This window comes from Falco peregrinus, chromosome Z, assembly GCF_023634155.1.
Source record: "Falco peregrinus isolate bFalPer1 chromosome Z, bFalPer1.pri, whole genome shotgun sequence".
In the NCBI taxonomy this organism is placed as follows: Eukaryota; Metazoa; Chordata; class Aves; order Falconiformes; family Falconidae; genus Falco; species Falco peregrinus.
Window position 1 is genome coordinate 47,629,843 of NC_073739.1, and position 26,540 is coordinate 47,656,382.

The 26,540-nt window shown below is 38.8% G+C and overlaps 1 protein-coding gene across 2 annotated transcripts in view; it reads left to right on the plus strand.

Annotated features, from left to right (window-relative positions):
- PCSK5 (proprotein convertase subtilisin/kexin type 5) overlaps positions 1-26,540 on the plus strand; it is a 247,559-nt gene that overhangs the window by 127,052 nt on the left and 93,967 nt on the right. For both annotated transcript variants that reach the window (XM_027793522.2, XM_055791267.1), the window contains exons 9-10: positions 2,252-2,352; positions 12,861-12,964. In XM_027793522.2, the coding sequence (XP_027649323.1) occupies positions 2,252-2,352; positions 12,861-12,964 (205 nt within the window). The remainder of the gene's footprint in view (positions 1-2,251; positions 2,353-12,860; positions 12,965-26,540) is intronic.

A 26,540-nucleotide genomic window follows, 5' to 3' on the forward strand; every position in this document is an offset into this window, starting at 1 on the left:
TTGCTGCCCTTTGGTCCTCTGAGGAAAGTGCCTGCTGCAGCATTTTTTTGCAAGGGACAAGCTACCAGACTACAAAAGAGACAAGTATGTGTTAGTCCCTTATTCTGCCCTCTCTTTTTCCTGGCCTCCTTCCACTCCTCACCACAGCACTGACCAGTGTTTTTTTTCCAAATGGCATACCTGAAGCTTGTATGTCTCTATTTGGGTACATGTCATCATGTAGTCTTTGGACATATTAATCCCACCTGCAAAATCACTAGTTGCATTTGCACATATGAGTAATATAGTATTAGCTGTTCCTGCTGCAGTTCCATCTCAGTATTGGCAAGGGCATTTATGGAGATTGCATGCATAAAGATTTTTCCAACATTAATATTTCATTGTCTAAATTAATACACAGACATAAGGAGAGAACGCATACAGAAATTATATGAACATTTTAGTTATGGGGTTCAATTTTTAGCTGATGACAGATAAAAGAAAATATTTAAGAAGGTGTGCATTTATGGAGGATATTAAATAATAGGGGGGAAAAAGGTTCTTTCTAGACTTCATTATGCAAAGTTCTGGCCTTTGGGAAATTCATTAATTTAAGGGTATGACATTATAATTTATTAAATCCGTCTCTTTCAACTTCTAGAAGCTTCTACTTTGTTTTACTTGCTCACTGCTTGCTTTCAACAACCATTTCCTGCATGCTGTTAGCTCCTTCTCTATTAGAAGTGTCTTGTGTTAGCTTGCGTACACTTACATGTCATGACAACTGTCAGCAGCCATGTACAAATTATGTAATTTGTATACTGGCTAATGCAAATGTGTGAAACCTAAACCTCCTACATGCAATTACTTGTATTCTGGCCAGATGGGATGCGGCTGTTTTTTCAGATCATATTTTGCTTATCTTCCAGTTTCAAAGCTAGACAGGCATTTTTACATGCCCTGTGCTTTTTCATGATTTTTTGATCCTCTGATCCTGTCTTTCTCCCATCTTTGTACATATCTGTGTTGCAAATGAAGTATAATACCAGTGATTTAGAGAAAATGGAGGCACAATAATTTTGTATACTTCAGTAAGAAGCTGTGTAATCAACTTCTCTGCCCCTCAGGCAGATATTTTCTGTCTCATAGAGACAGAATCTCAGGGATCAGCTGAAATGCTGAGAATAAGATTTGGTGTCACAGGTCATTCACTCTGCCACCTTCAAGGAGGTTTCTGTGCTGTAGACTGCTGTCTGCTAGCAATTTTTCTCAAGTCCATGTGGGTTTTGCTTGACCTTCCATGATGTAGTAGTGACTTTCTTCCTCTACTGCCTTGCTCTTGCTGGCAACCACTTCTTCAGGAAGAAGAGTGTAGGTTAGAAGCGCTTTAGATTAACATTGCCTGAAAGAAGCAGAATTTAGAATAAACACATTTTTGTATGTGATTTACTGTCTTACAGAAAGAATTGGCCTAAAATTCATTATGAGATAGGATCATCCTAACACCAAGTAGAAGACAGTGTCTCTAGTTGGTATGGCACACTACAGTTTATATGTCCATTTAGATTACATGTAAAAATATGTGGCAGCATGTAATTAAGCAATACATAACAATTTAAAGCTGCAAATAACTAATCGGCTGGTGATGTCGGGGCCATACTTGTGATTACATCAGGATTTTCCAATGAATTGTTGCTTAATTTCATGTGAATTATTGCATAAGGCATGAAGGAAGGATTAAACATGGTACTTAGCATGACCCCAACTGTTTTCTGTTCTGTCACATACTTCCAGTGTGACTTCAGGCAACCTAATTAACCCCTTTATACCTCTTTTATAGTCTTTAAAATGGGCATAACCAGTCTGTATAGAGGGAGCACTGTAAGATTTAGTAAAGCACTGTTTATAAAGCACTTTGAGATTCTTGGGTGGAAAGTGCTCTATAAATGCAAATAGAAGGGCAGAGTTCTAACTGTGCAGTTTTAAAACCCTCTGCATGTTTTTCTAATTTACGAGGCTTTTTGTTGGTCATGCCATGCAATAAACAGAGGCTAGCATGTTTTCAGTGCAGTACAGAGAACACTTCTCCAAGTTCACAAGTGACTTCAAGCTCAGAACATCTATCATCATGTATTCAGACACCTCCTTTTTTCCTCTCCTTGCAATGAAAGAAGGAAATATCCTCCACATACATGCAACTCATTCAAGCAAATGAAACCTGTTCTGATTTCTGAAGCTGTGTTCTAAATTTCACACATTGAATTTCTTCCAGATCACCACAGACCTGAGGCAGCGTTGCACAGACAGCCATACTGGAACCTCAGCCTCTGCACCTATGGCTGCAGGCATCATTGCACTGGCACTGGAAGCAAAGTAAGATCTGAGTTATACTCTGGGGGAAAAAAAAATTAAAATAAACATAATGAAAGATCTTTCTCAGTCATCCAGCACCTTTATCCAGGGATCTCAAAGTGCTTTGGAAACTTGTAGTTCACAGTCTTCCCAGGCAGGAAAGATCTGTGTGCTTATTTCACATGCAAGAAAGCTGACACTGTGGAAATGACAACAGAGTACTTAGTGTTGAAATAACTTGAAATGGTATTGAACATAGGTAGCTTCCACTAAATGATGTGTGGCATCCTCACAATGTCTTACAGTACCCTCACAGTGCTGCCCAGATCTGCTATACTCTGCAGGCTACTGTAGGTCACCTCTTGCATTCGTCAGGCTTTTCTTAGCGGTACCCATTCTTGAATGCTGAAGAAAGTTTTAGAATGGTGTTAGGTTACCATGAACAGAAATTAATGTAGTATGAAAAGTGAATGTTTTCAACTTCTGCATGCTGACACAAACCTGTTTTATCTAATGGGTTAAGTTCCTCAGCTGTAAAAACCAAGGATAGTATAGGTCCATAGTCCTTTTACCTTTAGCTCAGAAAAGTTTCCATCTTACAAGCATCTTCTCAACTGCAGGATTTTGTTCTTTGTGTCTAATATATATCTTTAATGTGCTTCATGGAACAGCAGAAATACTGAAGATTTATCAGGTACTTCTGTTTCAAAACCTTTTGCATTACTTTGTGCTGTGTTGGATAATATTTGCAGGTCTAAGGTAGAATGATCCACCGCAAATCCTGCTTGAAATCAAATGTTTCTAAGTGCTGGGAGATTGATTCCATTAAATTCTAAAGAAAAACAGTTTCCTTTGGGGGCAGACACTTCCTTTGAAGGAAGTAAAAAATTTACACACAATAGTAATTTCAAATTGTATGTAGCTCACAGGTGTAGAATACTTTCTGTTTCATATTGCTTTTTTGAAGAAACCATGGGCCAATATTCAACACAGAATACGTTTTTGCTGTTGAGTTATAGTCATGAGAATTAAGTTAGGAATTGAAAAACTGACATAGTCTGAAGTAGTGCGGCACTTGTATCATTATAATTAGATTTTCTTACCACAGTCAATAGAAACAAAGATATTTGGAAAACTTAAGATAATGCTATTGTTTAAAAAAAACACTTTTCATTCTAAACAATTTGCACACGCACATACGTGTGCATGTGCATAAATTTCATTCTGCTGAAATATTTTGTAATTATTTCTTAATGAGCAGATTGCTTGTGATTTATTGTTTGTATTTTATGATATTTTGTGTGCATTTTCTAGAAAACTATTGTAATTGAAAGTTTCAAAGAGTTATAACACACAATACCTACAACCGAAATATTGTTGTGACATCTTAAAACACACTAAGAAGCTTACACTTTATAACCTTTTTTCTCTGTGAACTTTGGTGACTGTACCAATGGGAAATCCGTGTTAGTGCCTATGGACTAGTCTGGGTGGGATTTTTTTCTTAATTTAATAGTTGCTAGCATAGAACAAAAACAAGACTGTATTAAAGCTTCATATGCAGTGATGAAGACAAAATGTGCCAGCGTCTAAAGATCCTGGTCACTTTTTTGTATATGTAGTACTCTGTTGCATGGTGCTAACAAGAGATTCAGGGGAAAAATGTATTGGTTTTGCCTCCTTTCAGATTCTATTCAGTTTCAGTATATGGAGGGTTCTTACTTATTTCCAAATATTAGCCGCATATTTAAGTAGATCCAAAGGAGTTATATTCATAATATCATAAATGTGGGTTTAATTATTTGTATTCCATTCACTAACTTTTCTGTGTGTACTTAAAACCAATTTTCTGAACACAGCCATGAAAGAAAGAAGGGGGAAAAAAAGGGGAAAGAAGGAGAAAAAAAGGAAACTAAGGAGAGGAATATTTCCAGGTTTGCCATGCTGTTTTTTTCCATAAATTAATCCAGTTCTAGCACTGGAGAAACCTTTGGTCTTGTGAAATTAAAGATTATGAAGTAAAGCCTTTAATATTACAGGGAGATCATATGATAATATATTCCATTTTAATGTCTGGGATTTGTTTGTACAAAATCGATACAGATTATTTTAAGCAGTTTCTGAATAGAAATCCTTATTTATTGATCTGACTTGAAAATTCAGGTTGCAATTTTCACCTGTGATACCTTCAAGTTTAGCTAATCCAAAATAATGATGCTAGGAATTAAACTATGCAAAATGAAGTTCTGAAGTCTTCTTAAGTATTTTCTCCAATACTTTTAAAATATATGGCATGTAAAGGACATGATATTGCGGCTTAGTGTAAAGGCTTACTGGAACTACTCTGCATTCAGAGTATGCATTTACATAGATTCTTCCTTAGATTCTATATTAGTGCCTGTGCTAATAGCACTAGTGCTTATATGAGATTTTTTAAGACTAGTTGGAAAAGTGTTTTGCAAGGTTAATTATGCTGTTTGTAAGCAAGATGCTTAAAAATTAGAGTACTTAGTCCTGAACACTTTTTGAATGTCTGTAATAATGTATAGTTTCAGCAAATTATACCATGGAAGGGTTTTAAGACTATGAGATGGGTTTTCCCCAATAGCCAAGTTCTACTCCCAGGAGACATCAGGAGGTGAACAGAGTGCTAGTCTGGCCTGGATGTAAGTTAGAACAGCCAAAAGGTCTTTGCTCCATTGTTTGACTCTCTGTTGTATTAGGGAATGCTAGTGTGTGAGTTAGAAATCTTTCCATTAATCTTTGTTGGGTTGGGGGTTTTTTTGAGTAGTTTTAAAATCATGCTCTAAACGGTGAAGTATTTGAAAAACATAAACATAAGTAAATGCTTAATTTAGAACGATGTTTCTCTTGAGCTTTAACCACATGCACCATCTAATGCAATTTCAGTTATTATATTGAAATTGACTTGGAAGTACTCTGTTGAATCCAGGTTGCCCAGTGTTTCCTGTTTGCAGTTACATGTAACTTTGCCAAAGAATAATCGTTCAATCTGAAATTTTCCATGTAACTTGCTTTAAAAAGGTTTTAAGAAAATTCCGTCCAGACATTTCTTAAACTGAGTCTAAGTTAAAAAAAAAAACAAAAAAAAAAAAAAAAACCTTTGACTGTGATAATTTCAAACTTTTCATTGAGTTTTACTGTGTCTGTTCTTTGGAGCAGCAGCTAGAAATAGAACAAGTGGATAGCTGTTTTTCTGCTGCCAGGGCAATGCCTTTTACTTTTATAAGCTTTTCAAAAATCTCAGTTGGCATGTGCTCAGTTGAGTGTTTTAAGAGTTTGGCAGCACTATCCCCTGTAGTTTCTTGGTTCTCCAAGTGTTCCCCAGCCTCAGCTTTTAGAGGCTGCTTAGGGTTGTCTCTGAAGTTGCTCTTAGGAGTGCTGCTGGCTGTTCACCTGGACAGCAGGGAGCCCATCTGCTTTTCATTGCCTGTGTTCTTACAGCAAGGGGGAAACAAGGAACATGGAAGAAGAGCAGGTTCACTGGTTTGCAGTCTCCCTACAGTCTTTCTTTTCTTTCTTTTGAGACTGCTTGCACCACAGTGTCATAGCTCAACTATATTAGAAGTGATTAGTATCATTGGACTCGGCAGATGGGTCAAATCTGGGTTATCGTGGGTACCCTGCTAATGGTAACTGCCTGCATTAACCTAAGATAATGTAAGGCTTCCCCACATACAAAGTCACAGCTGGTTCTAAAACTGGCAACTGAAATAAGGCTTTTGTTGCTGTTGCTTTCATGCTGTCCCTCAGCCAGCTGTGCAGACTGTATTTTGGGTGGTCCCATTTCATACTTCCTCTGGAACAGGCACAATAAAAGATGTGATTTGGCTACCCCTCTCTCAAGGGATTTCTCCTCAGAAAATCATCCTTACCAGCCTGAAGTTGGGCCATTGACTGGAGTGGGTTTGGCACTTAGGATTTTCTGTCTCTGGGAATAACACAATACTCTGTAGACTCTGGAATCTGCCACCACTGTGTGCACTGCAGGCTTGACACAGGTGCACCAGAACACTGTTGGTTGTATATGGCTGCTAATCCTGCTGTGCATCTGAAGGAATATATCTGTCATGTCATATCACAACTTGTCTGTACTCTGTCCTAAAAAATGGTATGAAGATAATCCAACAGATGGTTGTAGCCAGTGCAAAAGCCTTCAAACACTGACTCACGAAAGGAATAGGTTACATTGCAAATACTATGGAGATGCTGCATGACTATAAACTGAATGACATAAAGTAGAGCCAGATGTAAACTGATAAAAGATGATGTTGTACAGGCAAAGGCTTTTACCTTGAAAAGACGTTCAGAAATCTATAGCTTTGAATGGACAATTCTGATATTTTAGAAATTGTGAACTTAAGAGGTTTAAGAATAGTATGTTTAAAATAAGAATGAAGTACTGGAGTTACTTATTGACTGTTGAAATGGACAGATCCAGTGTGTCTTTCCACAGGGAAACAGCAAATATCAGGACACTTCAGAATGTAATTGGTTTAAATTATGTGTTCTTAATGAGAATTAGGCAGCAATTTGTTTTCAGATGTGTACCACTACTTGTCTTTGTCTGGTACATAAATTAAACTATTAATGGGAAAGGGGGGGGGGGGGTGGGGGGGGGGGATGGCAATTTGTGTAAAAGGCTACTGACAGCAATTTTGATCTCGGAGAGATATTTCCCAAAAATTTCATTAACTGCACATCTCTTTAGACAGAGGTCTATTGTATATGCCATTAACATTACTAATAACTAACCTTTGACTTATTTTGAGCTGCCATTATTTTTTTTTAAGAGGTTTTCATTTTTAGTCAGACTTGGGTTTCTTTCAAAGAGATCTGATTGGGTATATCTGAATGCAAATCAGAAATTAGCAGGAAAAATGGCAAATTTCTGACAATCAACGTGGAAGCCAGGAAAGAAGTGTGAGCAAAGAAGGAACTGAGAGCTAACTGTGAAGTAACCAAATGCTTTTGTTTGATAACTAGTTAAATAAACAGTGCTTTACCAGGTCAGAAAATAAAGGCTACTGGAGCAGAAACATGTTTACAGGGAAATATCTACATGCTGATCAGCCAAGCATATAATATTCTTTACTATTCTAGCAGGTAGTTAACAGGATTATTGCAAAGTGTATGACAATTAGAACCTATAGAGGTGTCAGACATGACAAAACCCCGTTTTGTATATCCATATGTATGCATGACTGGACTGTTAAACACTCAGGTCCATTTTTGTATATTCTTACTTTCAGGAATGCAATGGTTATGGTGTAGACCAGACACATAAGCACAAGATAAGCACAACAGTTAGAGACTGTCATAGTATCTCATCCCTCTCAATATTCTGTGGTGCAACAGACATCTTCACACTGACTCTATGTGATCTGGGAAAGAAGAATGCCTCCCATTAACATAGCTAGTATTCCTGTCCATGGGGCTATATACTGGAGTCATTAGGACAGGTAGCTCATGGCACAATTTGGCTGATTTGTAAGTGATGGGAATGTGTGAATAAACCACGTAACTATGTTTTATGGTTTTTTTATAGATTCATCATAAAGCCCTTAAGGGTGGCATTATGCAGAAATTAGTGAAATTATCTCCTACTGCTCTGCAAGATGTCTAGGGCATGGAGACTCCTTTATACAGCAATAATTATCCATGTCTGTTCTCTTATAGCCAAGATTTCCAAAGAAGATTATTTGATACTTCCAAATTGAATGGTGATCCCCTTCTTAATCCACTCTGTGATATTGTGCTTTTCCTTCATTCTTTGGAGAAAAGTTTATTGTATTCTTCCACCAATTTTCATCAGACTTCTATCTTGGCAAGAAATATATTTTCAGATAGGCCGCCTTTGTCACATTCAAATTGCTTGATATGAAGAGAATGTAGCAATCATTATTCATGTTGCTAACTATATAATTTTGCTGAAAAAAACCTAAACTCAAAGTTTCACCCTGGTTGTTTATTGCATCGAGTGATATTTTTGCTAATTGTGTCTCTTGCACCAATTATTTGTTCTGAACAGTTGTTTTTGGCACAGTGTCATTATGAAAAAGGATAAAGCCTGAATACTTTACTATTTCCAGGATTAGCCCAGTTGTCACTAGGGAGACTACTTGTGGAATGAAGAAATCAAATTCGGCCAAAAATGATCATCTGCTATTTTTAAGCAGCCTGCTTAAACATAGAGTTAAATCTCAAATGAATATTAATGTGTAATATAATTTAACATATTTGTTCTATTTCATTTTTTCTCATTTACCTTGTTTCATAAACATTTTGAGAAGCCTGAAAAAAAAGGCCTGGACCTTAGAGTATGACTATTGGTTAAGGACACAATATTAATTATTTTTTGGCTGCTGTATAAACACTTTTGTATGCAATTGTTCTCACTTCTGCTTATTCTGGTTTGATTTGAGTATTGTCTGGTATGTGTTATCCCAAGGCAATTTTGCATGAGACATTGAAAAAAAATTTTCTGGAAGAAAATTGCCCGTTTTTTTAAATCAATCCATTATCAAACAGAGTTAGTACTGTTCTTGTTAGTGCATTTGCTCATTTTGAGATGTTTAGCCATTAATTCTTCTGAGATTAATCAAGTGGTAAATCAATTAACATCAAGTGACATCTTGTCTGGATCTGGGGCCCACATGGCTGGCAAACAACTGTTTACTCATTTAGGATCCAATTTTTACCTCTTTCACAAATATTTGACCAATTCTGTGATTTTTCCAGATCCTTTAAAATTGGCTGCTAGACTATCTTGCTCATAAATAAATAAATATTCCTCTTTCTTCTCCATATGAACTGCTAATTTGACATCATTCCAGTTTCTTTCTTTGGGGTTTTTTTTGGGGGGGTGTTTTAGGGTTTTGTTTGGTTGATTGTTGTTGGTGGTTTTGTTAAAGTTTCTGAAAAAAATTATGGGCAAAGAATTGCAGACCTATTTTGTTTCAAATGAGGTGTCTAACATAGACAGAAAATTTCAGTGGGGCAATCGTTCAATTCTTAGTATAGTGAAGGTTCTAGAGGAGGCTACATAAATTGGTTTGAATATTGTTCTTAAGCTGCTAAATCTCTTAGATACAAATATGCCCAAACTGCCATTCCTTGAGAAGAAAACATAAAAAAACCTTATGAATTACAGAGCAAGCAAGCAGATTTGGAGGTTGTATAAGAGACAGTAATTTAACTATACACCATGTTGTGTCCTGGAAATCAGACCTTTCATCAAGGTGTTCTGCCCCAGAAATTCTTACGTTATTTTTTATGATTAGGTAAGGATAGTAGATACAGCAGTGAATGGTTAAGTTTTCAAAATCTGCCATGGTTTTTGTTTTTAGAAGTAAACAGTGATTCTGAGAAATAATCTCATTTTCTGACTGAGCGACTAAGTCAAATTTATGAGAAGTTAGTATTGTCAAGTGAAAACTGCAGTATCTTTAGATCTTTTATGGAGGCATAGTTAGATCTACCATTAGATCCATCACTCCTCTTTAAAACGTCAGTTGAGTGTGCCCTATCTTGAATCTCTCATTTAGAAGTTCGGGGGAGTATTTTAGCGCCTAATTTTTCACCACTACTATGGACAGCTTGCTTTATAGAATAACAGATTGTTTAGATTCCAGATTATAAAGAATGCAGCTCTCGAGTTTCCTGGAGGTCTTCCTGAAGGCTTAAAGCATGTTTTTCTAAGACTTTGCACAGGCTTTCAGTGAAATTCCTGAGCTGATATAAAATCATACTGTTTTGTTTTTTTTCTTGAAGCATACCCCATCTTACAAACACTTAATGCTCCTTACATTCCATGACTTTTTTTTTCAATCATTTTTACAGGTCAGCTGGATAAACAATTACTGTCATGCTTGTTCAACTGTCTAGTGTGAGAAATTGCGCTTTATAAAAAAATTGTATCTGTGGACATATCAATGCTTTAATAAATACTCAGGGACAGAAGGCATCAGCTCTCCTTAAAAATAACGGAATAATTTTAACATGGGAATACCATTACAGCTTATAGCCAAAACCAGAGAGAAATTGAATGACCATGAATTGATAGAGCTTGGAAGAAAGTACAAAAAAGTCTGGCTGCAGTTAGTAAGAGATTTACTTACAAAATTATCTTCCTTCTTCAGGTTATTCCATCTCTTCCTGTTTGAACAGCAAGCGTAGACAGGACTGTGTTGACTGTAAAAGGATACATGCTGCTTCCTGTGGTGTCCCACCTGCAGGTAGAAAGGTGCTAGGCTACATCAGCATACCCACAGTCCACACACACCCACTGGGAAATGTTCTACAATGGAAAAGATACACTCAGAATTAAAATTATACTACTGCAAAGGAAACAAAAAAAATATGTATAGCTAAATAATTCGCTTACTGTCTGCATTAATCCTCACAATCTTGTCACATAAAAGAAGTCTTATACTTCTAGGCAACTACTACTTTTTTTCAAGCATATGGCTTATAAGGCTAATAGAACATAAAATATGTAAAAATAAGTTATATGGGAGCAAACATCCTGTATGTCCTAACTTACTCTCTGCTGTGTGGAATTATGGACCATGGTTCTGAATTTTGTTTTCATTTTCTGTAACTCTGGCAACACAGGTGAATTTCCATTTGTTAAATACCCATGAATATATGTCTACAAGTGCAGAGAGGATAGGCTAAGAGCAAGTTTTTCTATAACAACGAAACTGCCTGTTTGCAGTTCCGCATCCCTGCTGCCTTCTGTTAAAGCTGTATCTTGTGGAGGCTGAAATTCGTCACCTGGTAACCTAAACTCATACATCTTGAATGGAAAGTGCTCATTTTTTAAAAGATTACATGTATTCACTGACTGCTTCCCAATAACTTGGTTTCAGCTCACAGGCTAAGCAGGATTCTGCTTCCATATTTAAGCACCATAAAGTACTGATTATTCAAGTATTTCCAGAAAGATGGTCTTTTGACAAAACAAGTTCTGGAAGATATGAAGCAATGTGTGCAGGATGCCTATCTACACAACAATCATTTGTGTACATCAAACAGTGAGATGAGTGATATTTGTATGTGTCTTCCACTGTCAGGGAGACTTAGAGAAGCTCAAGATACTCTGCATGTTTGTGGTTACCCTGTGTCTGCTTCCCAAAGAAATTTCTCATTGAAATTTCTAGTAACTTGACTATGTGTCATCTTAGGAGTATAGAGTCCCTCCATGTCCCACTCACCCCAGAAGGTGGCCTGCTCAGTCACCCATGGGCTGACCTTCCCCACACCTGGGGGTGTTGCCTTGGTGTAGTTTCTACCTGCAAGCAGAAACAGAGTGCAAGTATCATGCCTTGAAGCACCGAGAATAAGTCACTTAACCTGCCAGACCAAGTGACTTCTTGGTATGATAGACACAAAGGCATGGGTTAAGGAAATTTAATCAAGGTTTCTCAGGTTTTCAATCACTGCCTAGTCCTAGACAGCATGGGGCAGCCAGTGCTCAGACTGATAAACTTAATCCTGGCCTGTCTTCGTCATTACAACTGAGTAGAGTTGTGCCAGTATGTGCAATAGGGGCAGATGATGACTCTGAGAATGGTGCTGAGTCACTAGTGTTCTGCACTGCAATACTTTTTTCAACTTCTTTATTTAGTGGCTCAGTTTATCATTCCCTTTACTAAACTGCATTTTTAAATGGAATACTATTAGTCTTCTTACAGATGATAGAAAAACTGAGAAGTTGAAAGGAGAAAGAAAAATACCACAATGATGGCCATGCACCTATATATTGTCGTCTAAGAAATTCTGCTTGGGGTGGATCTAAGAGAAACAAGAAAACTCTAAAAACTAAAACTCTAGTCCTACAAGATAAATGGGTAGGCATAGTGAGGATGCAAACATCTTTCACATTCCCAGTGGACAGATAATTAGGAATCCCTTAAAAGAATACACATCTGTGCAATCAGATGCAATCAGATACAGCTCTGAACTATTCAGATTCAGTGCTGGCTGCTTGGTATTCTTGAAGAATACACATAGACCCTCAGTGAAATCCAAGACGGGGGGTAACAGACAAATGAAAGAGGCACCTGAAATAGCTTCCGTGGGAGCTGAAAGTCTAAAGGAATTGCCAGTTTGAGCATGCAGTAAGATTTAACAGAGCTTTTCAGCAATCCAACATTTTGCTTTTTTTTTCCTTGGCACTGGTCAAGGTAGGTAACATAACACTAGTTGGTGGTCATACAAATTGAGTCTGTGTGAAATGTACTCCTTCATCTCCCCTTAAGTTTCATAATAGGTTATCATATGTCATTATAGTCTGCTTCTTGCAAACCTCCCAGGCATATAAATGATTTCATGTAGTAATTCTGTAAAATTAGCACACGTTCTTTAGAATGGATCAAAGGAAAACAGAGAAGAGAAACATGGATTGTTTCGGTTCGGATACTTTTTATCTTACATGTCCTTGTACCCTTACATTCTGGTAAAACATTTCTGATCTGTGACTTTGTCTTTCCCCTTTTTCGTAGTCCATTTCTGACCTGGAGAGACATACAGCATATTATTGTCAGGACTTCACGTGCAGGACATCTGAATGCTAACGACTGGAAAACCAATGCAGCTGGTTATAAGGGTGAGAGCTTCCTTTCTTCTTTGCCATCAGAGGCAACTTCTTATTTGATACTTTTGAAGAAGAAATAATCTCAAGTAGTTTCTTTAACCCTATGCTGTGTATAGTTTTGAGACCTTTCAGGCTTAGACTGAAGGGGCCTATCTTCTCTTTTATAAGGAAAACCTCTTAGAATGACTAAACCCAAAAATGGCAGCTACAGAATCCATTGGCTCCATCTTCTTAGTCCCTTTCAGTTCTATTTCATGCGCTGCTGGCAGAAAATTAATTAAATTGGTGCTTTTAAATTTTTCTCTGTGTAGCTAGTATTCAGATAAAATAGTCTAGAGTTGAAGATGTAGCAATTCCTGGATTCAGACCATGTTCTCATTCAGAATTGTTGACAATCTTGATTTGTTGACAATCTTAATTTGAAACGACAAAAATTTTCAAATCTTTGTTTTGTATTATTCACCCTACGTTATCTATATTTAATATAAAAGGTTTATATATATTATATAAGTATAAAAATATTTAAGGTTTCTTTCTGATTTGGGATAAAAACAAATTTTGAGCTATCAGGACTTTAATGGGACAGAATTTATACTATTCAGTCAACTGTTATATAGATTTCTAGAATTTTGTACAGTGTTGTAACTTTGTATTAAAGCTGCATCTTTTTAACCTTTTTTCCTCTCTTCTAACACAAGCAGAAGTAAACATTTGTGCCATTAAATAAGAAACATTTTCAGGATGGGTTAAAACAGAACCTTGAATCCATACTATATTGTATTTCAACACAGATTGGTTTCTGATTCCCCTTTGCTAAATTCTTGCTTCTTTCAGTTTGGATTGCATTAAAAAAAAAAAAAAAAAAAAAAAGAACCAACACCAGAATGGCTTATTTCTGGTTCTCTTTTCATGAGAATTCCACCCAAGACTGCAATACTTCTTTTAACATGAGATTTGAACTGTTTTGTGCTAGGATCTCCTAAGAGAAGAATGTAATATACAAGAAACATCAAATCTTCACCCTGGTTTCACTTTAAATCTGAAGCCTAGCTTTAATGTATTTCAGATTAAGGCACTGCTACCATAAAGCATCTTTAATATATCATTCTGACCTATGACATTTCTGCTGCAATGGAATAGAAACCAAACCAAAATCCTTTCATTTTTGGATCCAAACCAGGCTCTAACTACAGAGGATAGATTTAGAAATGGGTATTTGACTCGAATCCCCTCATCACTTGAATGTTCTGACATACAAGAGCCTGGTTTTGTCCCATTTACAAGTACATAACCACACACAAAACACATACATAGCAAGAAATAGGCACTTCCTTAACTGCAATAGCATTACAGTATTTGTTATTGTGAAACATTTCCTGAGATTTAAAAAGTTTTGGCAGGAGATTATGACTGTATTGTCATTTTGTTGGAGCTATCTGAAGTTCAAACAATGCTTTTCAAGTAGCATAAAGTAGAGCATTTTTCTTCCGCAACTCACTTCCAAAATTCTGTATTTTTATGTTTTTTCATTTGTTGACCAAGAGAGGCAAACACCCTGTGAGGCATTTCACAGCACCTGTCACTCATCATCAAATGAGAGGTCACACTAACACACCAGCAGTAGCAGCACTGGCAGCAGGACTTGCACTGTTGCACCACTGGACCATGCTTATTCTTGGAGCCAGACATTTTTCTATGCATTGTAGTGGATAAATAGTGAGGAAAAGGTCTGAAAAAAGATTTATCTTTCTCCACTTGTGCAAAGTCACATAGATAAGCTCAACTGGGGGACTGAGATTCAGGAAATACAACTTGAACTGGCAGAGCTCTGCTGTAGACTCCATGGTGGAACTGAAAAAGAGGAAGACCAGCTAAGTGCCTTGACCTCTGTGGAGCTCAGGAATCAACCTTAACCCAAATAAAAGCACTAGTTTTAACTAAATTATTTTGGCAACATAGGCTGAGCAAATGGTTCCAATAAAAATGCAGCTCTCTTTAAACCTCTGTTGGTTTTGGATGAAGGAGAAGCAAAAGATTTAGATTTAATCACAACATCCAAACCTGATTTCAAAAAGGGGTTTGCACACTGCTGCTGGCAAAACTGAAACAATTTTTTTTACTATTGCACGTGGCAATATTTAGTATAATATGACACTATTATCCTTCACTGTTGCCAAGAGTAACAATTAACATATGTTTTTTCATAGATGAATTACTCTGATCAGACTGAGTTCCGTAAGGAATTGTATCATAATTTTGTTGATGACAAGATCCATATCTCTTCCACAGCATGTTCTTAACAAGGGAAGGGGTGGAAAGGAGGGGGGGGGGGGGGGGGGGGTATTAACTAGAGCAAAGACAGTCATAGGAAACAATCTGCCTTTCTTCCATGCATACTGGGGAATAAAAAGGAAAACTAGGAGAAAGAGAAAGACAGGCCTGCTCCTTTAGAAATGAGAACTGAAAGGGTGAAAGTAACAAAAACTTGGAAGAACCTCTCACTCGACCAAGGGGCAGCAAGAGCTGGTAGTTGAAAGTGGGTCAGCATGCCTTTTCAGGGGGGTGTTTTGCTGGGCCGCATGGCAACCCTGTCCCTCGCTATAGTCCCTGGCAGTGTTTTGCCATTGCAGAACACACAGAAGGAGCTCAGCTCACAGGTGTCATTACTGGCTGCAAGATCTCCCTTTTTTCCTGTCTAACATTCATAAAAAGAAAGTTTAATTAATGAAAAACGCTTGAGCCAGCCAATGATTTGCTAAAGCAGTGCCCTTTATTTTAATTTTCTGGCAAGTAAACAGTATTCATTAAATGCATGTCAATAGAATTAACTCAGGAATGGGGAAGAATTTTTTCTTGGTATTTTTTTTTTTATTATTGTTTTGTTCTCAGCCAGCATGTATCTTTTCAGGAACTTATTACCCGGTAGTCTGAAAAGACTTTAATACTTTGGGATATCCTCTGGTTAGTTAGTTGTACATGTAATTTGTCACTAAAGAGATATGTTATGCTCAATTTTGCTTTAAAATCAGAGTCATTTTTTATAATCAAAGCAGTTAATTAACTGACTATATGGAAACGTGCTAGAGAACATCTGTTTTTATGAAGATATCAAAATATCTGTTTTTGCTATGGCCGTGCTGTCAGTTGTTTGGTCAACAACAGAGTACGCAACTGCATTCATAAGAAGATAGTGCTGTGTTAATGCTAACTTGTCTCTAGGTTGAAAGATACAGAACAAAACACTGCAGTTTTAAGAACAGTGATCAAACCATAGGAACAATTCTTTATCTGTAAGTGAAGCCCCAAATACTGTCTCTGGGAAAACAGACCATTCACAGTGAAGAAATAATATTAATTTGTTGGGAGATTTTTAGAGAACATCCTTCACCCTTTCTGGCTCTAAAGTGTAGACAATAACATTTCAGTGAAATAAAATGCTACTGAAGCATGACAGGAAATCAAGACTCTAGCCACTTTTTTTCATTTTCAGGATATTCCTAGGTGCAGTGGAGGTATTCTTCCTACAGAAACTGAGAGTTACCTCATTTGCTAGGGAGTAAAAGACTACCAGCATTGTGTCACATCCCTTCAGGTTAGCCAAAGTATCTGCTGCTTCCACTGGAGAGTGACCACTGGAAAGAACTGGTCACCTAATGTTTTACAACCTTTTAATATAATTTCTTAATTACAGTATTTAATAAAACTGGTGATTATTCTTGTTGTGAGCAGAGCATTACCAGCCTGAGAGTGAGAAAGACGCAAGCCTATCTACGCTCCTAGTTCGGAGACCTAGATTGGCCAGATTGAAGTGGCTGTAGGATGACCAGTAACCAGGCACAAATTCAGAGACCAGCAAGAAAATCTTCCCAACAATGTGTACATTTCAAAGACAAATATACTATTCATAAACATCCTGCTGCATATTTTCAATATCTTTAAAATTTAAATAAATTTAAAATTATGTTTTAAATCATTTTTAGAAGCTGGCATAAGACTTTTGAAATATGCCAAGCACTTGTGAACAGTTATGTCAACATCAAACCTGTTCATGACCTTCCAGTCTTAAAGGTGCTAGCTGATATTTTCATATGCCATTGGCAGCCAGTACCTACTCCCACCCACAGCCAATGCCCATACACATGGTGCATGGAGGAAGTGAAACACAAGCTTTGAGTCTGGCTGTTGTAATACCCCAGTTTTGGGTAGTTGGCAATCTGGCACCAAGCACATGAAGCTGCATTGGTCTTTGCAGGAGTGAGGAAGACCATATCCTATGCAAGCTAGACTAATGATATTTTGTGCTTGAAAGATTAAGCTGACATTTTCAGGTAGACAACTTAGAATGCCACTGGTAAATTTCTTGTTCAGCTTGTTGATGAGCATGGGCAAATGCAAGCTATGTCCCACGTCACTTGTTTCTCTCACTTTCCCAGGGCTGTGTTGACTTGAGGCAGTGTTTCCTCACCAGGAATACCCCTAGCACCATGTCCTCTGGCCACCTGCCCTTCTCAGCAGGCCCATGGCTCCACTGCCAAGCCATGACACAGAGCTTTTTCTGCAGCAATACACCACCCAGGGAATCCCCTTAAGCCAGATTTTTTGTCCAAATGCATTAGTCCTTGAAAAAAGCTCCAGCTCAGTAGTGACACTCTCTAAACCACCAGTGTAATGATAACATCATCAGAAGAATCTGACATCTGGAGTCCTGTTTACCAGACATTAAGCTACACAATTTGAATATTGTGGGAATTCTATTCAAGAAACAAGCATATAACATACCATTTCCAAATGTGAGCCACACAGACCAGAACCTTACTAAGGTTTTTCATGTAGGCAGTGCAATAAGAAGTCCAAGGGCAATCCATAGAGACTTCAGGGCCTTGGGATGACAGGTTAAGGGATCAGGAGCAATAGTGTTCTCCTCTATCCTTCCAGTTGCAGGGTATGATGAGCCAAGAAACAGGAAGACCCAGCAGATTATTAACTGCCTCCAGGATTGATGTCACTGGCAAAATGCTGGGGCTTTTGATCATGAGTCAGTCTACATGACAGCAGTCTGGCTGGCACCAGATGCGAGTATGCCTGTCTCAAAGGAGGAAAAAGATCTTTGCACAGAAATTAGCAGGGGTCATTGGAAGAGCTTTATGTTAGATTTGAAGAGGGAGAGGGGTAAAACCAGCTCACTAAAGATAAGCATGGGAGTGGCATTCCAGTGTCTGAGGGGCAGTGTGCTAGTGAACTCCTCTTTCTCCACAATGTGCTGAGTAAACTGGAGCACATTTGATGTATTCCTGTATAATGCATGCAACACACTAGCCATCTCAGTGGTGTTAGGGGATGGAGATCCATGCAGCAGCAAAGATGCAAGGGGTTTTGGTGTGTCAGAAACCACAGACGGGCCTAAGAACAGTTACATAAGAATCAGGGCATCTTCCAAAATAAAAGTGGCAGGGCCAATAGGCCAACTGAAGTGCATCTACACCAGTGCACACAGCATCGGCAACAAACAGGAAGAACTGGAAGCCACATAACTGGAGTAGTGTGATCGATGTCTATAAACTCTTCGGAAGGGACAGGCAAAGAAGGAGACATGGTGGGATAGCCCTGTATGTTAGGGAGTGTTTTGACTGTCTAGAGCTTGACAATAGTGATGAAAGGGTCAAGTGTTTCTGGGTAAGACTCAGGGAAAAGACCAACAAGTCAGATGTCATGGTGGTGGTCTGTTATAGACAACCCAACCAGGATGAAGAGACAGATAAAATATTCAATAATCAGCTGGGCCAAGTCTCACAATCATTAACCCTTGTTCTCATGGGGGACTTCAATTTACCAGATGTTACCTGGAAGTACAACGCAGCAAAGAGGAAACAGTCTAGGAGGTTCCTGAGGTGTGTAGAAGATACCTTCCTGACACAGTTTGTCAGTGAGCCAGCTAGGCAAGGTGCCCTGCTGTATTTGTTGTTTGTGATCAGAGAAGAACTTGTGTGTGATGTGATGGTTGGAGGCCATCTTGGGCACAGAGATCATGAAATGATGGAGTTTTCAGTTCTCAGAGAAGTAAGGAGGGGTGTCTTTAGAACCGCTGCTTTGGATTTCTGGAGGGACAGCTTGGCCTGTTTAGGAGACTGGTTGACAGAGTCCCTTGTCAAGCAGTCTTGAAGGGCAAAGGAGTCCAGAAAGATTGGATATTCTTCAAGAAGGAAATCTTAAAAGCACAGGAACAGGCCATCCCCATGTACCAGAATATGAACAAACAGGGAAGAAAATGGACCTGGCTGAACAGACAGCTTTGGCTGGAACTCAGGGGAAAAAAAATAGTTTATGACCATTGGAAGAAGGGGCGGGCAAGTCAGGAAGACTACAAGGATATTGTGAAGTTATGCAGGGAGAAGATTAGAGGCAAAAGCCCAGCTAGAACTTAATCTTGCTACTGCAGTAAAAGACAATACAAAGTGTTTCTGTAAATGTTTTAACCATAAAAGGAGGGGTAAGGAGAATCTCCATCCTTTATTGGATGCAGGAGTAAACATAGTGACAAAGGATGAGGAGGAGGCTGACATACTTAATGTCTTCTTTGCTTCAGTCTTTAATAGTAAGACCAGTTGTTCTTAAGGTACCCAGGCCCCTGACCTGGAAGACAGGGACGGGGAATAGAATGAAGCCCAAGGGGAAATGGTTAGCAACCAGCTACAGCACTTAGACACACACAGTCTATGAGGCCAGATGGGCTCTACCCAAGGGTACTGAAGCAGCTGGCAGAAGTGCTTTCCAAGCTGCTTTCAATCATGTATCAGCAGTCCTGGCTAACTGTGGTGGTCCCGGTTAACTAGAGTTTAGCAAATATGATGCTAAGGACAACCAGGTCATCAGGCCCAGTCAGCATGGGTTTATGAAAGACAGGTCCTGCTTGACTAGCATGATCTCCTTCCATGACAAAGTGACCCACTTAGTGGATGAGGGAAAGGCTGTGGATGTTGTCTACCTAGACTTCAGTAAAGCCTTTGACACTGTTTCCTACTGCATTCTTCTGGAGAAACTGGCTACATGTGGTTTGGATGGGCATACTTTTCACTGGGTATAAACTGGCTGGATGGCTGGGCCTACACAGTGATGGTGGAGTTAAATCCAGTTGGCAGCCAGTCACAAGTGGTGTTCCCCAGACTCAGTACTGGGACAAGTCCTGTTTAATGTCTTTATCAGTGATCTGAACAAGGAGATCAAGTGTACCCTCAGTAAGTTTGCAGATGACACCAATTTGGGGGTGGGGCATGGGTGTTGATCTGCTTGAGGGCAGGAAGGCTCTACAGAGGGATCTGGACAGGCTGGATTGATGGACCACGGCCAGCTGTATGAGATTCAAGAAGGAGAAGTGCTGGGTCCTGCATCTGGGCCACAACAACCCCATGCAACACCACTGGCTTAGGGAAGAGTGGCTGGCAAGCTGCCCAGCAGAAAAGGACCTGTAGGTGTTGGTTGACAGATGGCTGAATATGAGCTGGAAGTGTGTCCAGGTGGCCAAGAAGGCCCACAACATCCTGGCTTGTATCTGAGACAGTGCAGCCAGCAGGACAAGGGAAGTGACCGTCCCCCTTTACTTGGAAGTCATGAGGCCGCACCTCAAATACTGGGTTCAGTTTTAGGCCACTCAGTACAAAAAAGATACTGAGGTATTGGACCATGTCCAGAGAAGGGCAATGAAGCTGCTGAAGGGTCTAGAGAGCAAGTCTTAGGAGGAGCAGCTGAAGGCACTGGGACTGGGAGAAAAGGAGGCTTACTGCTCTCTACAACTACCTGAAAGGAGGCTGTAGGGAGATGGGCATCGGTCTCATCTCCCAAGTAACAAGTGATAGGACAAGAGAAAACAGCCTCAAATTACACCAAGGGAGGTTTAGATTGAATATTAGGAAAAATGTCTTCACTGGAAGGGTTATCAAGCACTGGAGCAGGCTGCCCAGGGAGTTGAGTGACCATCCCTGGACGTATCTAAAAGATGTGTAGATGTAGCACCTGGGGACATGGTTTAGTGGTGAACTTGGTAGTGTTAGGTTTAGGATTAGACTCGATCATCTCTAAGGGTCTTTACCTACCTAAATAATTCTAAGTAGGTAGGTGACAACAACAGTTCTGGAAAAGTAAATGTATTTTTGGAACAGGCAATCTAGCTATATATACATGATGAAGTCTTCAAGAGATTGGTGGATGTAAAGTCCAAGAGACATGTTGGCACTCACATAGGTAGGCATTAGTCTTACATTAGTTGAACTGATTAGGTTAATATGAACACTTTTTGCCTTGTACCCCCTACTTGGAAGTTGTTTGAAGTCAGAGCAGTGTTTAGTTTAGCATGGGGAAAGGGGAGAAATAAACCACCTACAATTAATAGCTAGTCTAACAGTGAGTGGAGGTGTCTTCCTGACAGAACATGTATGATAGGAAAATATCTTTGCTCTCAGGAATCTCAAACTATATTTAATTATCATAGGAATCACAGTGTCAATACCAAAACCTTTATCCTTGCTTCATACAGAAAACATTGCTGTAGTAAGAGAAAATATCAGAGGTGGAATTTGGAAATTAAAAGAGTTGAGTAAAAGTGGAGTAAAAACACAGGGGTTTTAGCAGCAATCTTTCCTTTCCTTTTCCAGCAACCTTTCTAGATTACTTGTTTCCTTCCCACATGCAACAATTCGGCTCACAACCATAAATAAAGTTTTCTTAAGTGTAATATTAAAATTGAATTAGGAATTTTTTAGTGTTTCATATGTTAACTCCAAAGAAACTGCCAGGTTTCTGAACTCTGCTAGCCTTAAGCAAGACCTAAAAAATCTCTTTGGGATTTGGAGAAGGTAGCTGGGAAATATGTAGCTGGGAAACACATTGACTTCTCCAGCCTAGATCATGGTTATTGGATTTTTTTTCCCCCTAGCACAAACTGAGATCCACACAATGTTGCTTCCAGTTGAAAGACATGTAAAAGATCAGGAATGTATTCATATAGTTCCAGAGAGGGAGACATACAAAGGAGGAGAGGGAATCTCTCGGAGGAGCCAGGGAGGGGTCATTACTTCTCCCAGCCTCAAACTCCTCATTATCAAAGCTTCTCATTACTCATCGGCTCTTGCAGCACTCTGTTTTCTACTGGCTCTGAAAAGTGAGGAATGGAGCTGTGAATGTAAAGCTGAGTCTAAGCAGAAATTTCAGGTCTGTGTTGGGATACATAAAGAAAAGTAGATTGACGTTTTGTGTTACAGTTGGTTGCTTTTCTGGGTTCATATTTTGTGAGTCGAACTTAGACATGTTTTTAAAATGTAAATTACATGGCTCTAGAGCAGGAGTACCAGCACAGAAAAGGCAAAATTAGGCCTTTAAAAATTAGGCTTTAAATTTCTATGACAGCAGCACTCAGAATTGTCACCAAATCATGATCAGCATAGCAGACAAAGAATTTTAAAAGATAGTGCCCCTCCTCAGCAGCTGACAGACTTGATGTCCGTCTGTCCTAGATGTAAAGCTATGCACAATTACTATGCTCTACAGCTCCTAGTATTCCAAAGATTGCCAAGTAGACTGACAGGACTAACAGGATGCATGCCATGGGAATTATAACCTTTAGCATTATTTTTTTTTAACAAGCCCAACTCAGACCTTTAACAAAACTCTGTGAAGGATTGCGGGGCAGGGAGGAAAAGGAGGGATAGAAGTCCTCCCCTATGGACTCATAACCTAAGAATCCGCCACTTAATTTTAAATGTAAATTTCTATTTTCCAGTATTAAGGAAGAAGAACAAATTTCCAGTATTAAGGAACAAGAACAAATTTAAAAATTGAATCATACAATTATCCAAAGCAGAATGTTTTAATTCTAGACAATGAGTGCATTTTAAAATATAACGTATAACATATAAAAGTTATATACATTTGCATGACCTCTTTATATACTAAATACCAAAGCAGTACACTTGTGAGAATGTTCTAGGCAAATATCTTGCCATACTTGTATACATCCATAGCAATGATGAACATCTTATGCATGGCATTGTTCTGTGTTTTTTTTTTAAAAAAAAACAAGCATCTGCCTTTGGGAACACTGGAGCTCTTCATTACTGTTGCATTGCTATAGTACATTTCAGTAATTACAAAACTGGCAGTTGTTTTGTTATCAGTGTGTCCAATGTAGTGGAACTAGGATTCAGGCCAGTTGGGAAACAGATCACACCACCTACTATAGGGTATTTTAAGCATTTAGAGCATCCTGTCAGGATGCAGAACATCTAGTAATGATAGGGAAAGATAGGGGCCTACATAGAACCACTCAGATCAGTTAGATGCCTGAAGCTGTTTGTAACCATATTACTTTCTCCTTCCAGAAAAATCAGCTACTGGGGGTTGCTGTTAAGTCAGGAGATGCAGAAATTCATTCAAATGCTTGTCTATTACCAGCTTTATTGGTCCAGCTGTCTGTGTAGACTCAGCTTATTGTTTAACTGTAGAAGAATGGCTGCAGAAGCGTGGCCTTAGAATCTCTGAAGATCTGCACAATCCAGGCCTGGTATTAGGATAGGCCTGTAATCAGAACTGTACTGAAGTTGCTGTGCTGAAGTTAACAAGAAAGGTAGCCTTAAGCTATTCTTGAATCCTGAGACCAAGTAATTATGTCGTGCCAACAGGCCGTGGCTGTAACAAGCTACAGCTGCTGGGAAAGCAGGTGCAGGGCCAAGAAAGGTAGGGACCGGTATGGGAATATAGGGAGTAACAAACTACAAGGCTGAAGCACAGCAACACAAGTAGCTACATGGATAGAATGCTTATTTTAGTCATGATAATTAGGGGTGTGAGAACCGCACGTGTTTAGAGACTACTAACCAATTATATTTCTGCTTTACGAATATACATGTGTATCGGTTCTATATAAGTAGTGTTAGAAACTAATAAAGTTGAGCAAGATGCATAACTCATATCGAGCGTCTTCTTGACTCCGGCGAACCCTTCTTCCAACATTTAACTTCCTTTTGCTTCAGGTTACTGATCAGAATCTACTACATAACTGTATGGGAACAGTGTGAAGTCCACTTAGTTAATTAATAATATCTCTGCTTTAGGGTGAGGTTGGTAGTTTTAGTTCTAAAAAGCACCATCATTATTATTAAGTAATTTGCAAAACACTTCGTTATGACTTTCTGCATATTTATGTTTACACTTCTTCTGCCAGTATCTGCTGCAGCCCTGTGCTCACTCAGGTATTAGTCTGCATGTAAATATCCCTCTGGAACATGGACACTTCTGAACAGACATAGCTACTGTGTGAGACAGAACAAGAAGAATGTTCTGTGGCATGTGTCTGATATACCTAACAGCACAGAAGTGCTGTCTTTGTTTCTACTGCTAACGATCTGTCAGCATTTCCACTCACAGTGCCTTTGACTCATCTGTCATCATCTGTTCTGCGATGAAGCCTAACATAGAGGCTCTCACCAAAAGATGTGTGTATTGTTTGATAGGGTAAAATGACATTTGGCTACTTCTGAGTTATCAGGGAATCCTAAATGTACTCCTGAGGATAAATTTGCTCCTAATAGAGGAAATGAATACAATTTTCTTAAAAGGTGTTCCATGGTGCAGTCACAAAATGGCTTTCTTTGTTTACAGAAAACTTGCAAGCTCCATATTTTTACATGTATCTCTGTGCTGTTTGGAAAAAAAGAATCCAGCATAAAAAGACTATCACTAGTTCAAGAATTATAGTTTCTATTACTGTAGATGCTCTTTAGCCAACTTTATTTCGTCAAAACTTTTTTCTCCCTTCTAAATGCACATAATCCTTAGATTTATTCCATTTGCATAAACTGGCTCATTTCAAGTGATATAAATGAATGTCTTCAGTTGAGGCTTTATGATTTACAGCCAAAGGCTGCTGCAGAGAAGCAGCAGCTTGTCTGTCTTAGCAATCACCAGCCAGCAGCAGTCAAGTTTTCTGTTTCTATCACAACTCTGCTCCTTCAGAGGCAGAGAAGTAAACCAGTCTTCCTGGTCACTCTGATGAGGTTTTTCAGCAAGGCTCACTGGTGTTCTCTCTGACTCCGGGGAAAATGTCCCCATATGCAGGGCGTAGTAGACACCATGTGCTCAAGGACTGCATTACTCATACCTAAACAAGCTCTGAGAAGTAAATTGGGAACTGATTCAGGTCTTGCTGCAGGCAAGGGAGAACTTGGCATGGCTGTGCTGGGTACACAGCGGTGCTCAGTGCTGACCGTGGACTGTGGGGTGGCTGAATCCCAAGACTAATGACCTCTGCCCAGAGGCTACTGACCCTCATGAGAGGGGTGAAGTGTTTGGGTGGTACTTGCTGTTGCTGCTAGTAGGGTCTGACTCTGATGACCCAAAAGCGTATTTCACTCATAGTCCTTTTTGTCAACCAATGTCTGCTTAATAACCGTATGTGTTTTAAATTCCTGAAGTAGACCAATACTGTGAATGCAAATGTCATCTCGGATTTAATGTTTTAAGATGGTGTGGTTTAGTATTTTTAAGTGTCTCCAAAGTCTCATAGTAGGTGATGCAGTATCAGAGTTACATACAGAAACTACTCACAAATCTACACTGGCTACTCAAGGTTTAACTTCTACTAGCTGTCCTGCTAGTGTTCCTGGGCAATATATATTTTATTTTATCAATGAATAGGAGCTTTCTTGCAGACAGAAAAAAAGGTAAAATCCAGAGGGCTGATCTTTTTTGTCAAATCTATTATCAGGTATTTATCTAATAATCAGGTTTTACCTGATAATAGATTTGACAAAATAGATTTGAATTGATTTGACAAAATAGATGTGAATTGATCTATTATCAGGCAAAAACATGGTTAGTATTACTGAAGAAATTATTTGTACTAATACAAAAATCATAAATTGACATAAACACAACTGGAATCTCAATGAAAGTAATTTTTAAAGTATTTTTTTAGCACCTGGAACAACTCTCCAATGAAGAAAGGCTGAGTTGGGGTTGTTCAGCCTGGAGACAAGAAAGATCCAGGGTGACGTTATTGTGACCTTTTAATATATAAAAGATGCTTATAAGAAAGATGGAGAGAGACTTTTTACCAAGGCCTATAGTGACAAGGCAAGTGGCAATAGTTTAAATGCAAAGAGGGTAGATTTAAATTGGACATAACAAAGAAAATTTTTATGGTGAGGGTAGTGAGACACTGGAACAGGTTGCCCAGAACAGTTGTGGATGCCCCATCCCTGGAAGTGTTCAAGGTCAGGTTGGATAGAACTTTAAGCAACCTAATCTAGTAAGATCTCCCTGCCCATGTCAGGAAGGTTGGATTAGATGAGCTTTAAAGGTCTCTTCCAATCCAGACCATTCTATGCTTCTATGACTGTATGTTACAGAGGACCTTCAGTTTCTCATTGTGCATCTTTGTAGCTGCCACTTTTAAGACAAGTCTGTTGGGCAGCTTTCTGACCTTGAAATCCCCTGGTGTTATAGTAAGAGTAAGAACTCAATCTTTTACCGTCCCTGATAAATAGCTGCATTTAAGGCAATTCTGTGGCGAGGGAGGACCAAGTTTGCTGTTTCCTTTGTC